This window comes from Mytilus californianus, unplaced genomic scaffold, assembly GCF_021869535.1.
Source record: "Mytilus californianus isolate M0D057914Y unplaced genomic scaffold, xbMytCali1.0.p SCAF_15, whole genome shotgun sequence".
NCBI classification, from domain to species: Eukaryota; Metazoa; Mollusca; class Bivalvia; order Mytilida; family Mytilidae; genus Mytilus; species Mytilus californianus.
The window spans coordinates 3,030,882-3,046,607 of record NW_026262637.1 but is presented as its reverse complement, the minus strand read 5'-3'; the positions used below and the strand labels follow the sequence as shown (position 1 = coordinate 3,046,607).

The 15,726-nt window shown below is 32.2% G+C and overlaps 1 protein-coding gene across 2 annotated transcripts in view; it reads right to left on the bottom strand.

Annotated features, from left to right (window-relative positions):
• Positions 1-15,726, bottom strand: part of LOC127725212 (uncharacterized) — a 62,113-nt gene that overhangs the window by 10,617 nt on the left and 35,770 nt on the right. The window contains exon 1 of one of the 2 annotated variants that reach the window (XM_052232066.1): positions 7,086-7,217. The exons of the other annotated variant lie outside the window; for it this stretch is intronic. Within the exon in view, the coding sequence (XP_052088026.1) occupies positions 7,086-7,146 (61 nt within the window). The 5' untranslated portion in view covers positions 7,147-7,217. Of the gene's footprint in view, positions 1-7,085; positions 7,218-15,726 lie in introns of those variants that run through there. 2 annotated transcript variants of the gene reach the window in all.

The following is a 15,726-nucleotide window of genomic DNA, read 5'->3' as shown; positions in this document are numbered from 1 at the left end:
GTTGCGTCGACATGAATAAGCCTCTGCTATTAATCTTGCATCATCCTCCATGCGAATCCACATTCAGCAAAATGTTACAAACGGGAATAGGAGACAGTCGACAAATTTACAGATCAGACGACTATTCTAGGATCCAAAGATCCAAGACCGCACAATCATGTCGGAAATTAATTGAGACACGAAAACATCGTATCCACCAACCAATATGTAAAGACGACCGTCAACATATGTTCGGTTGATTTCAGTCGTTTTTCCACAATACTTTGTTGGGGCACTTTTGGGGTCAGGAGCGCGCTTCTATTTAAGTGTGAACATACAAAAAAAAAAAAACAAGTCGGCAACACTGTAGGTGAAATATCAATCTACAAAACTCAACAAATATGTTCATATAAAAAAGGAGATGTGGTATGATTGCCAATGAGACAACTCTTTACAAGAGACCAAATGACACAGAAATTAACAACTATAGGTCACCGTACGGCCTTCAACAAACAGCAAAGCCCATACCGCATAGTCAGCTATAAAATGCCCCGAAATGACAAATGTAAAACAATTCAAACGAGAAAACTATCGGCCTAATTTATGTACAAAAAATTTAACGAAAAACAAATATGTAACACATCAACAAACAACAACCACTGAATTACAGGCTCCTGACTTGGGACAGGCACATAAATACAGAATGTGGCGGGGTAAAACATGTTAGCGGGATCCCAACCCTCCCCTAACCTGAGATAGTGTTGTAACAGTACAAAATAAGAACGAACTATAAAAATCAGTTGAAAAAGGATTCACTCATCAGATAGATACAAATAGAAATACATCTAACAAAAGCACAGAGTGGACGTGGCTGGGTACTTGTACATCCTAACAACAAAAGGACACTAAGTACAGATATGAGAGTACTCGCAGTCACTGACAGCTAGTTCAAAGCCAATAACAGCTAATAAAAAAAATCATGTATCTAAGACTAAATTATCAATCATTACACATGCAACATCCAATGGATTTAGTGTATAGAAGTCATAAACAGTAAGAGAAAAACATGACCTTGTGTAATGCCAAGATACAGGTATCGACAGATTGTAGATCCACGAATGTGCATATGTATATAACAATAATATTTAGTTTGCTTTTAATTTACTGATAACAAAATCAATATTAATACCAATAAAAACAATATTCAAAGATTTAATTACAGTGTTGAATTGGTAACCTTTTAGAATACGTTTATTTAAAGGATCGATAAGTTTACCAGGATCGTTTCTAAATTTCCGGGCACGGTAAACAACATCTCCGTAGAAATGAGGATGTGCTATCCCGTTTGAAATAAGTTTCCTACAGGTACAATCAAACTTCAAAACTAAATCTTTATATATATGGAAGAATTTAGTAAAGGTTTTAAGTAACTTGTGGTAAAGAAATCCCTGACTTAATAATTTGCCAGTAATACATAGATTACGTTCATTAAAATCAAAAACGTCACAACAGACACGTATGGAACGCCACAGCTGTCTTATGTGGAACTCTGATATTACGTTATGTTGTTCTATTATTATTTGATGATAGTTTGTCTTTACATAATATGGTTTTGACATTACATAATGATGTTTTGATATAACTCAATATGGAATAGTCATTACTTAATGATATTCCGATAATACATGATATGGTTTCGTATTGACTTGATATAGTTTTGTCATTACTTAATATGGTTTTGTCATTACTCGATGTGGTTTCACCATTATTTAATGTGGTTGTGTCATTAGGCAATGTGGTTTTAACATTACTTGATGTGTATGTGACATAACGAAATGTAGTTGTTTCATTACATGATGTGGTTTTGTTATTTCGTAATGATGATTTGCCAATTCTCTATATGCCTTTAACATTACGTAATGATGTTTCAAAATTTGACGATTTTACACTATATGATGTGTTTGTTTCAGTATTTGACGTGGTCAATTCATTCTTTGATGTGGTTATCCCATTACTACTGCGAGGTAAAACCACGTGACCATTTTGGAAAAAATATGTTCTATTTTTAGACCGATTTCCATATGTCGTTTGTGTAATGCGCTTTGGATGAGTACCGCTATCCATTAAGTTAAAAGTTCAAATTAAAGTTCAAGCTGTTGTTCATAGTTATTTGGTATGAAAAAAAGGAACGACAGACAAAAATAAGAAAAAAAGTACTAAAAAATTAACAGTAATTCGGACATATCCCAAACCATTTGGTTCTGCCGTTTTTTCATTAGTTCTCAAATGGAAGCTGTAAATTAATAAATAAATTAAAGATTCTTATTAACCCTGAGTCTCGCCGGATAATTCTGCTGTCAGTGTAAAAGCGTAAGTTAAATGTTGACTGACTGTACATTAACCGGTACACTTAACGGAGGAAAACATGTTTTTCTGTAGATGCTTTTATCTTGATCTTGAAGAATAACTCCTATACAAGTTTTATAACAATTCATGGAGGTTTACAAATTCATCATGTCAAAACAGTTTAATTCGGTAAAATTTAATGCATTAAAAAAAACCTTATATAGAAATAAAGAAATGTGGTATGATTGCCAATGAGACAACTCTCAACCACATACCAATTTTCGAGTTGAACTTCGAGTTGAGTCACATTTAAAGATAGAGTTCCGAATTACAATTGGACTTCAACTTTTAAATTGAATTACCTTTTGACTTAGAGTTCGAGATAAACCCTTATTTGAGTCTCATTTAGATTAAGGTTAAGAGTTGAAATTCGAGTTATCTAATATGAGTTCTATTTTTTTATCGTGCATCAAGGGCTTTTGCTCGTTCTTCCGAAAAGAGTGTTCAGGGGTAGGTATGCGTACAAAAGATAAACAATTTTACAGCATACAAAACACAACATAGAAATTGAAATAAAGTTAGATTTGATTTTGATTTTTGGTGTTTTAACGCCAATTTTAAGCACCGCTTTTGGGCTATTTCGTGGCGGCCAGTTTTTATTGGTGGAGGAAGCCGGAGTGCCCGGAGAAAACCACCGACCTTCGATAGGAAAACTGACAATCCTAGTCAATTAAGATTGGAGTTGAGTGCACCCGCACGAGCGGGGTTCGAACTCACAACCTCAGTGTTGACTGGCTAATGATTACAGTAGTAACTACTTAGACCACTCGGCCACCGAGGCCCCTAAATAAAGTTAGATGTGGTGTGATTGCCAATGAGAAAATTATCCACCATAGTTTAAATGCAGTGGCTGCAAGCAATCATAGGCAACCTAACAGCCTTCAACACATTGTATAGTCGGCCACAAAAGACCACCACGTGAAAATGTGAAACAATTCAAACGAGAAAACTAACGGTCTAGTTTATAGCTAAACAATCTACGAATAAACAGCTGCGCCTAGAGCGCATGATACGCCCGTCGTCTTGTGTGTGAATTTTTATGCAATAATCATAAATAGTGTCTGACATACGGCGCGACATGCGAAAACCCCCCTTTTTTTACAAAAAAACTCAATATCTCTAAAATAAAATTTTGAATCAAAACCAAAAAGTATACAGATCTTAAGATTAATATTACTAAGAAGTGTGTAAAATTTTAAGCAATAATCATAAATAGTTTTTGAGATACGGCGCGACATATGAAAACCCCCCTTTAAAAAAAATCATCTCTAAAATAAAATTTTGAATCAAAACCAAAAAGTATACAGATCTTAAGATTAATACAACTAAGAAGTGTATAAAATTTAAAGCAATAATCATAAATCGTTTTTGAGATACGGCGCGACATGTGAAAAAACCCTCCCCCTTTTTTTTACAAAATACTCATTAACTCAAAAAGATAATTTTGAATCATCACCAAAAAGTATACAGATCTTAAGATTAATATAACTAAGAAGTGTGTAAAGTTTTAAGCAATAATCATAATCACCGCTCGACATGTGAAAAAAAAAACACACACCTGTTTTAGTTACTAAGTCCCGTAACTCAAAAAGTTTTAATCTTATTTTCACCAAAAAGTATACAGATCATTATAAACAACTTTGTTAAGTTTTATGAAATTTGGATAAGTCGTTCTCAAGTTACGGTGCGACATGTTTACGCCGGACAGACAGACGGACAGACGGACAGACGACATTTGTATACCATAATACGTCCCGTCAAAATTTTGACGGGCGTATAAAAACAAATATGACACACATGAAATAACGACAACCATTGAACTACAGGTTCCTGACTTGGGGCAGGCATTTAAAGAAAGTGCACGCCGCGGAGTATAACATGTATGTAAGCGCTAATCCCTATCCTAACCTAGTGTATCATAGCACAGCACAAGAAGAAAATGTAAAGACAGTTTTGATTGGCTCAACTAAATAGATCAGTATAACTGGGTAACATAAATCCATCAGCGTGATCTCGGGTGCTTTGGAAGGGTAAGCGGATTCTGCTTAACTTGTGGCACCCGTCGTGTTATTCGTGAAAGTACAAACCCAGTGATTTGGTTTCATTTGGTAGTTTATATTCGAGGAAAAGATGACGGGATTGTGGTTACGACAACTTGAACCTATTCGTCGTCACCTGTGAAACAGATATTTCAAAAAGTTTTTTTTATCAATTAGTGCGTGGTATATCAGAAACTGCAATTAATAAAAAAAAGTTTAATATTCATATGTTCAAATGAACATACACCTATAATGGTTTACTTTTATAAATTTTGACTTGGATGGAGAGTTGTCTCATTGGCACTCATACCACATCTTCTTATATCTATATACACGCTAAAAAAAACCTGGAGAATTCTTGTTTTATAGAATTGATGCTTTGTATGCCGTCGTCGGTAGTATCGTCGGCGTTTTCATCATTTAGGTTGTTAGATTTCTAGTTTGAACTGTTTTTATATTTTTCATTTCGCGACCTTTTTAAACTTACTATGTGGTATGAATTTTGCTCATTCTTAAAGACTATACAGTCACACATATATGTTAATTTCTACGTCATTTGGTATGTAGTTGAGAGTTGTCTCATTGGCAATCATACCACATTTTTTTATTTCTATTTAAGGTTTTTTTTTTTTGCATTGAATATTACCAAATTAAACTATTTTGACATGATAAATTTGTAAACCTCCATGAATTGTTATAAAACTTGTATAGGAGTTATTCTTCAAGACCAAGATAAAGCAGTGTTCCAAGGAATCATTTACGAATTTATTATAATACTGCTTCCATTTGAGAACTAAGGAAAAACCGGCAAGTGGTTTTGGGATATCCCCCTTATGTCCGAATTACTGTAAATGTTTTAGTACTTTTTTTTCTTAATTTTGTCTGTCGTTCCCCTTTTTCATACCAAATAACTATGAACAACAACTTGAACTTTAATTTGAACTTTACCTTAATGAATAGCGGTACTCATCCAAAGCGCGTTACACAAACGACATATGGAAATCGGTCTAAAAATAGAACATATTTTTTTCCAAAATGGTCACGTGGTTTTACCTCGTAGTAGTAAAGGGATAACCACATGACATGACATGACCACATCAAATACTGAAACATACACATCATGTAGTGTAAAATCGTCAAATTTTGAAACATCATTACGTAATGTTAAAGCCATATAAAGAATCGACAAATCATCATTACGAAATAACAATACCACATCATGTTATGAAACAACTACATTACGTTATATCACATACACATCAAGTAATGTTTAAACCACATTGCCTAATGACATAACCACATTAAATAATGGTGAAACCACATCGAGTAATGACAAAACTATATCAAATCAATACGAAACCATATCATGTAATATCGAAATATCATTATGTAATGACTATTCCATATTGAGTTATATCAAAACATCATTACGTAGTGTCAAAACCATATTATGTAAAGAAAAACTATCATCAAGTAATAATAGAACAACATAACGTAATATCAGAGTTCCATATAAGACAGCTGTGGCGTTCCATAGACACGGGCATAGCGAACGAGTTGTAATATATAAACACCGTAAGATGGTGCCAAAAGAACATAACCATCCAAAAAAGGAAAATCGTCCTTTTTGTCGTAAATGTTAGTGTGGAGTTTTCCGTGAAAAACTGAAATATCTAAATCTAGGAAAGGACAGTTATTAACGTTTACATTTGATTTATTAAAAGTAAGTTCCTTTGGGTAAATGTCGGCAGTATATTTAGAAAATTCTTGATTATTTAACGAAAAAATGTCATCAAGATAATGGTAAGTGTTGTTGAATTTATCAATTAAATGCAATTTAGACGGGTCTTTACTGAGTTTGGTCATACACTGTGATTCATAACAGTACAAAAACAAGTCTGCTATTAAAAAGGCGCAATTAGTGCCCATAGGAATACCTACAACCTATCGATAAACTTTGTTGCCGAAACTTACATAAATATTATCAAGGAGAAAATTAACGATTTCAATCATCTCATCACACCTCCAGTAAGTATATCTAGCATATTTACCTTTCTCATTAGAGAAAAAGGCTTTAAATGAGTTGCAGCAAATATGTTTGCATTCAGATTTACCAAACGACCATTTAATTAAATAAGAATATTATATATAATATATATATGTATATTATTTATTCAGAAACATATAACAGTAACAAAATTTAGATACAAAACCTTTTTTTTCATTTTGACTATTTCCTACAAGAAAAAGCCAAGGTAATAAAAGACATTGTAATGAAAAACTTACACTTAACATTGTCCATTGATTTAACAAAAAGTCATATGTTTTATCTTGTTATCAATTGAGAATCTGCATATCCTTTCGGCGCATCTGACTTATGAGTTTTGACTGCTCCTTTAATACCTTTAACCTTTTCATAGTCTCTTTCAGTTATTCAGCAATACTAATTAACAAGCTTGAGATTAGCGAATATGAACACAGTCGAATGGTAATGAAATGATATAATGACATCAATTTATGACAAACAGTCGATAACAAAACCACAAAATAGACTTAATAAAAAAAAAAAAAAAACGATATTAAAAGTACCATTAAACAAATGTAAAAATTGTTTTAACAACCGGCATGATGCAAACAAACTTTAATAAATCAAATCCTTACCTGTTATAATGGTAAATAATAAAATTCTTGGCAAAAAATATATACAACTAGTAATCTTCATTGTAATGAGTAATAAACATTACAGTAATGAGGAAGTAAGCTCTGTAAAATGTAAACTGGTGTGTATACTCGACCTTGTATTACACTTATTATTCATGTGAATCAGTGATCAATCGATAAATTAGCCGTTTAACTTTTCACTATTGTGATAAACTGTAAGTGTTACATACATTTTTTTTTGGTAACCAAAATCTCCTTTATTTTTTAAAACATATCTTCGTTTCACAGCGGGCACCAACAAAACTGATATCTAAGGATTGTATGGAGGAAAGTGTATATGAATATTTTACCATGTCGATCTGGGGTTGCCTTGATAAAGATTGATTTCGATAAAAGCAGATTTTGGTTAATATACTTATTAGTGTCTCATAATACCGATATTTTGAATTACTAAAACTTAAGAAAGCCAAAAAGAAAACACTTCTTGAATCATCAATCTCAAAAAGCATATGTTTGTTATTTTACTGAACTTTTAATATAATCAGAATATCTCTTTGGGTTTCTTTTTCTTTTGTATTACCCAATGAACTACATAAAACATATTGTTTTTGCAATTGATAAACTGATAACTTACCTGCACATTATATATTTAACGAAACGCTACTTTAAACGCATTATTTACATTCCGCTTGTACATTTTGAAGCAACAGCTATTTGTGTAACACAAATATGATAGAAAGGTCAATGTTATACATTCTGTTGCTTCAGTTTTACTGACTCGTATTTCCGCAAATACTTATTTTAAAAATTTATATTTTCAACATTGTCTTTTCGTTATTGAGTCGATAAATTTTAGTTCTGTTTCAGCAAACACTTGATCCGTACTGTTATAGTATGGATATCGCACTGCTGTGTCAGTACAAATTCATAACCGAACTTAGTCAATGCCGTAATGCTTATGTATTTACGTTTTAGGAATGATGTTTATTTCAAAAATGCCTTTCACTTAAGATTTTTTTAATAAAATTATCTGAGTTATCTCCCCGTATATGACTAACAAAAATGTACCAAACAGAAAGGTATTCTGTATTTGTAAAAAAACTCATCAAAGATAACAAGCTTTTAATTTGCTACGTCAAGCGCGCGTTTCATCTACAAACGACGCATCAGCGGCTTTCGAAACAAAACAATTAGAAGGCCGAATCATATACAAAATTGTAGAGCACCGAAATCCAACATTTGGGAAAAGTTGCCTCAAAACACCGGCTAAGGTCAACTATATCTAGGAATAGAAAAACATTAAATTAAAAGTGTTTCTATCATACAAAACAGAAAAAAGACTTTATCATTGATATTATATGTCAACACTGAAGTGCTGACTACTGGGCTGGTGATTCCCTCGGGGCCGACACGTCCACCAGCAGTTGCATCAATCCAATGTTAGTAAAAGCTTATCAACGATACCAGACTTATATTTGCTACAGCAGAAGCGCGGTTCGTCGACACAAGAATCATCAATTGCATTAGAAACATAGTTTGAAAGTCAAATCAATTATGACGTTGACTATAAGTCGTACAATGTAATAATAAGATACGTCACACACAATTTCTTCATTTAAAAGAAGTCTTTTTCTGCTATTTAATCATCCCAGATACAATAAAACACGATCTACCTTCACATTTGTAACCTTTTCTTGTTGTCCGTGTTCACTAATATAAAAGAAGAGAAAATACCACGGGACATTAAAAACTAGTAAATCGAAGAAAACTGACAACGCCACGACATGAAACAAAAAAACAACGAAAAGACACACAATTCTCCAAATGGTCTTGATTTATAGATTCTAGGTACTGACGTTGTTTAACATCTTATTTACGTGTTATGTGAGCCAAGGCTCCGTGTTGAAGGCCGTACTTTGACCTATAATGGTTTACTTTTACAAATTGTGACTTGGATGGAGAGTTGTCTCATTGGCTCTCATACCACATCTTGTTTGTTATTTGTCTTTGTAAATTATATTAAAACGTTTACTGTTTGGATATTTATACATCCCGCCATTGTGTTGTTGTGCTGGGGTCATTTTTTTGTAATCTTGTGTTTCATTTTTGCGTATGTGCTTTGTCTATATGCCATTTTGTTTTTCTTTGTTGACATATTTGTTTGTTTTTATAGTGATTGAGATTATAACAACCATGTTTAAACCACCATTTTCTACATAAGGAAATGCCTGTACCAAGTCAGGAATATGGCAGTTGTTTTACAGTCGTTTGATGTGTTTGAGCTTTTGATTTTGCCAATTGTTAAGGGACTTTCCGTTTTGAATTTTCCTTGGAATTCGGTATTTTTGTTTTTTACTTTTTTCCCCACACCACTATGTAGGAAACTAAAGACTGGGCAACATAAACCTCACCAAAAAACCGGAGATAATCTCAGATACTCTGGAATGGTACCAAAATTTGCTCCACATATGGCAACCGTCGAGTTGTTCACGGTTTGTGCAAAATCGGTAATAAGTCTCAATCGGTGATATGTCACAATCGTGAATCAAAGAGAACGGGATTGTCTTACGACAACATCTTAGGAAGAAAGAAAAGGAGTAAGCAGTATCCTTAAACTTCACTTTCCGCTATATAGATGATGTTCTCTCACTAAATAATTCAAAATTTGGTGACTATGTTGAACGCAACTATCCCATCGAACTTGAGATAAAGGATGCAACTTATACAGTTAAGTTTGATTCATATCTTGACTTACAGCTAGAAATTGACAATGATGGTCGGTTGAAAACAAAACTTTACGACAAAAGAGATGATTTTAGCTTCCCAATTGTCAGTAATGAGCCAAACCAATAACGCATTGTCATCTGTAAAAGGCAAATGACAAATATAAAACAATTCTAACGAGAAAACGAACGGTCTGATTTATGTTCAAAACAATGAACGCAAAACAAATATGAGAAACAACAAAAACGACAAACTCAATTACAGGCTCCTGACTTTGGAAAGGCACAAATAGAGTTTTGCGGGATTAAACACAGTTGAAGGAGCCAACCGTAGGAGCGTAGAGATACAACATAAGAACACATATAAAAATCAGTTGGCAAAGGCTTTACTCATCAGATCGATACAAAGATGAGAAAATATCTATCAAAAGCATAGACCGGACGTGGCAAAGTATTTATAAATCCCTCACAACAAAACAGACACAAATTACAGAAGTGAGAGTACTGGCAGTTAATGACAGCTATTTCAAAGCAAATAACTGCTAATAAACATATTATGTATCTAAGATAAAAATAAGACCACGCGGCCATCGACTTCCCGAATGTTTATAGAGCATTTCCACTAAATTATTCGCGGTGTACTGATTGTATTTTTAGTCCGGGAAAAAATAATGTTTTTTTAGCCTGAATGGGCTTTAAAGTAACTATATCAGTAACTGCGAGTACTATTGAATCAGTACGTAGCGCAAGTGTTTATCATTCAGTTACATTGAAAGTTGCTTCCCATTGTACGCGACTTGCGGAATTTGTCATTTTCCAACATCAGTGGATATAGTTAAACTGACATTTAGTCGTTTATTTAAATACATATCGTCAAGGACATTGTTAAATCGTCTTGCCAGAAGGTATGAAAGCACTAGTGACATTATTTTAACGAACTGTTATTATTAGATGTGAAATATAGTCTTTGGAAATTACGAAATATATATTAATGAGGAGATGTGGTATGATTGCCAATGAGACAACTATCCTCCAAAGTTCAAATGAAGTGATGTAAGCAATATCAGATCTTTATTTCTTTTATTTTTAACAATTATCGCATTTATAGCAATTAATTTCTTCTCTTTTCAAACTTTTTTTCGTATATTTATGGTATATTATTCCAAATTACATCGACATATGATCAACTATACTTTTATATAATAGTCCGCACATTGAAGTATTCCATGGTAAACGTATACCAATAACTCCATTAATGAGAACATTTCAATTAATACTAACCAGATTAAGAAATGTGTGTTCAATGTTTGTATTATTTTTTTAATTTCACGATGATATATTACGTCTTTTGTTTTACAGTAGTCGTTACCTTTCTCTTTAGTCTGTAATTTGTTAATATCACATGCATCAATATATATCTAAGTGTAGAGTCATCAAGCAAAGAACTTCACCCAAACCAATCCTATGGACCACCGTACACACACAGTGATTTTAAATGGCTGACTGTTTACTGAAAATGTGGAACACTAATAAAGCCCCTGTCCTTTCTTTCAGCGTGTATGGAGATTTATGTGTGATGAATTATTAACGGTATACCGTATCCTGTTCTGATGCAGACTTTCATCAGTTGTACTTTTTCCAGTGCAAATATATTTCAGTTCAGACATGGGCAACAAAACAAAAAATCAGGAATGAAAACAGTACAAATCATGAAAACCCGAAACGATTTGAGACCAGGTATTTAATTATATATAAACCGGGTAATGAATTCTCGTGACATTCATAGGGAATATATATAATGTTATTAATGAAAATGTACATGAAATTTAGATGAATCTCATGCGGAAACCCTAATGTTAATCTCATGTATAAACTTATTTCACGTAAAATTATCATCAATGTATGTACAATTGATGTGACAAATAACTGATGGATAATTCATATATGACAAATTTCCTCAGGCCTGTACATATGTTTATCTATCGCATGATCAATCGAATGCCTTATTCTAGTAACTTCATTGAAGTTGCATGTGCTTATGTTGTTAAGCTTAAACTGTTGACATATTGTGGGAATTATAATTAGTTGAAAGTCTTGATGCGCTTAAATCATCATACTAGTTGTTTGCATTTATTTCCCTAACAATAGCTGGTCGTGGTCTGTTGCTTCTGAAATTGAAATTGATGCAATATCAAGTTACAGTTGCACATTTTAAGATAAATGAATAATTCGCCACAATAATAATACATAGTAGTTACAATGGTCAACAAATGATATGATATTAAACAAAACAAAACAAAAAACAAGCTACTACTTAGATATTTAAAAAGCCATTTATCTGAAATGAATATTGATTAGCGCGGGTATCATATTACTCGTATAACTTAGTTAAATAAAAGGGTTTGACCACATTTTTACAGTTCTGAGGATTGGATAATGTACAGAAGGGAAGGGTTAAATGTTGAATCTAAGTTATTATATTCACTGACCTTTATAGATGCAAACTGTTCAATAAACAATGTGTGGAATCTAATGATTTCTAGGAGAGAATAGCTCACTATAGATTTAATAGTTATGTAATTTATATATACCTTCGATACAGTCTGTACAAATAGAACGTTGTTATGGCAAAGAGTACCGTAAAGCACCAACCAACAACAGCAACAATAATTACTGCTAAACTGACATTGCCATTTTCTACAAGTTACAAATTTAGATAGAAAACTCAACTAAAATCATATTTTGCCAAACATAGAAATGTCATGTATGATAAATATAATATATCAGCTTCTTGTATTTAAAACTACAGTTTGTGCAAAATGCCATTTTGTTGTAGGAAATACCTAGAGATGAAGTATGTAAATAGAAAAAAACAAACCTGGCAAATCTAATTCAAATATGTAGTGAAGAAGGGTACAATGTATATCTTTATAAATATTTTCAGACAATATAGGGATAGGGCATACATAACAAAATTTGTAATTTAAGTTTGTTTTGTATTTTTAATTAATACTATCTTTCCTTTCCTCTTTTAAATTTTCAGATAAATCAAATGTTTCACTGTGCTGATGTGAAACAAAATGTTTTGATATAAGTCCAATGCCATGTCAATAAATAGCATTTGTTAATCTCATTGAAATCTCTATCAAAAGTCATGAAAAACAGGACGGCAGACGTATTTGTAGATTCTTTAATTTCAGATATCTTGATATAGTTATCATTGAAAGTGCGGTTATGATCGATGACTGTACACGGACTCGGTCGCTAGGATTAGATAAAAAGTGTAAAAAAAAGTATTCCCTAAATTATCTAAAAATATTGGAATTGTCCAATATACAGATGATTATAACCACTTCGCAAATCTTTCAAGAATTTAACACAATGTCATGAGCCTAAAAGTACAGGTCAAATTCGATTTTGACGGCTTTGAGTTGAACATATATATGTGATCTCTAGATCCCCTAATTCTAAATTACTTAAAAACCATAAACAATAAATGGTGTGAATGAAACCTTACATTTTTATTTACGAATGCTATTGAAACAATTTAGATTATTCGTTTTGTTTGGTAGCTGTCTCCGACTTTTTTCTTCACATGTCTTATAATTTATGTGGTGAGAAAAACGTTAATACTACTACTGTAGGGTAACGTGAATTGTTAAAGGTGGAAGAAGTAAAAGGCAGATATTACAATTGAATGATAATTTTCAAAAACATTTTCCGGGTAGAAGGACCCAACTAAACACAATCTTGTGTTTCTATACAAAATCAGAATTAAATCATTACATTTTTACCTTTCGAAGAATATTAAAAGGCAAACGTTAATACGACATACAGTGTAAACAATTGATCTTGGTATTTCAATGTTTAACCTACATTCGTTTACCTTGTATGAAACTTTCGGGTAATTGTTATTTCATTCTACCAATCAGGTAGTCTCGAGAAAAATATTTGGAAAACAAAAAAATCCTACATTAAACAACCTCACATACAGAACAAGTCAAACATAACATTTTGCAAGTCAATTTGATCATTACGTAACACTATACAATCCGTTTTCAAAGTTAATTACTCAAAAGACATCTTTATTGTTAATTTCCAGACCAATAAAAAATGTAGCATGCAATATATTGGGTTTTTTTTATAGAGAAAATGCATAAACGCAGTACAAATGTTTACCTTCAAACCTATATAAAATACAATGCATGCCATGGTCTTAAAACATTTGTCTACATTCACAATATGTTTCGAACAAAAGTTCAGATAAATTATAAAATAGAAGTCAAAACTAATCAACGTTGAATTAATTTTCCTTTTTTTACTTAATTCATTTGTTTATAATGAATACTTTTAATAATTGTCTTCTCTCTCTCAATAGCTGACTGAGTGCTAGAAATTGTCACGTGGTTATTGCCGATCGGATTTGTTACTGCTACAAAATTTGTTGAAAACGTATCATCTGGAGTAGTTCCCTGGCTTTTTTGGGTTGTTGATTCTTAAGTGTGACACTTTATTTTAACTGAAATTAAGATTATTCTTTGAAATATTGATTACTTTCCTTTGCAGTTAAATCGAAACTCGCTGTTTGGTGTTCCTGCGGTTTCCTCAGTTTTACATCTCTTAAATATAAGATATGGATAGTTCTCTTTCAAATTTTCGGCATAATGCTTGTGTTTCTGACATGTATATGCATATCGAAGTAACAATCATATATCTAATTTTTCAAATGCTTATCAGAGCAGACGTTAAAAAAAACATCAATTTTATTCGTTTATCAAATTTCAAATTCCCTTTGAATGTACTTGTATTTCTTCCCCAAGGGTATCACCTGTCCAGTAGTCAGCACTTCTGTTTTGACATGAAGTATCATTGATATGGTCATAATTATAAATTGACTGTTTACAAAAACAGAATTTTTCGAAAAAACTTATGATTTTCTACCCAAAGAATAGATAACCGTAGCTGTATTTGACAAAACCTCCAGGAATTTTGGATCTTCAGTGGTCTTCTTACTTTTTGTTCCTATTTTACTTTTTGATTCGAGTGTAACTGATGAGTCTTTTGAAGATGAAACGCGCGTTTGGCGTACAAAATTTTAATTATGGTATATGTGATGAGTTTTATTGAAAGAGGGATTTCATATTTTAACATCCAAAGAAATACATTTATTAAAAATATCCCTCTAGCCATTTTCATTTTTAATCCAGTGAACCAGTGTTATGCTAATTCACGTTTGTAAACGCACAATATGTCTTTTGAACATAACATATTGCCTTTGCCTATTTTCCTCATCATACATCTAGCGGTCACGAGTTGATAATTTTTCGATATTTGAATTCTTTGATTAGTAATTCTTTTTACTACATTGGCAAAGGGCTTTTTAATTGAATTAAAGTAGAAAATGTAAGAAAATATATCTTTTTCTATACATTAACAATTTGTCTTGATGCTATGTCATCGACAACATCTTGACAACGACTGTTGTTGTATGACTTCAGAGGAGTAAAATAACCACGTTTATTTCGCATGTGAAATTATCGGCTTTTATTTCACTTGAAAATCACGGTAATTCATTACAACCAATGAAATGATAACAAATAATAATAATAATAATAAAAACAATAAAAATATCTTTATTTAGAGAAAGTAACTCATTTGGATTATACCAATGTTCAATAAGGCTCTCTTAATGCAATAATAATTTCATTAAAAATTAAACTATACAAATTCCATAATAATGATGAATAAATATGCAATACAATTTGAATTCGACAAACAGTTATTCTTAGGCATTAAAGTACAAACATCATTGCATTGTTAAAAGCGCATAGATTTTGTAGTTATGTTTAAATTCCAATACTGTGTTTAATTTTTTGGTTTCCTGTTTTCGGAGATCTTATGATAATATCTGAGTTTTC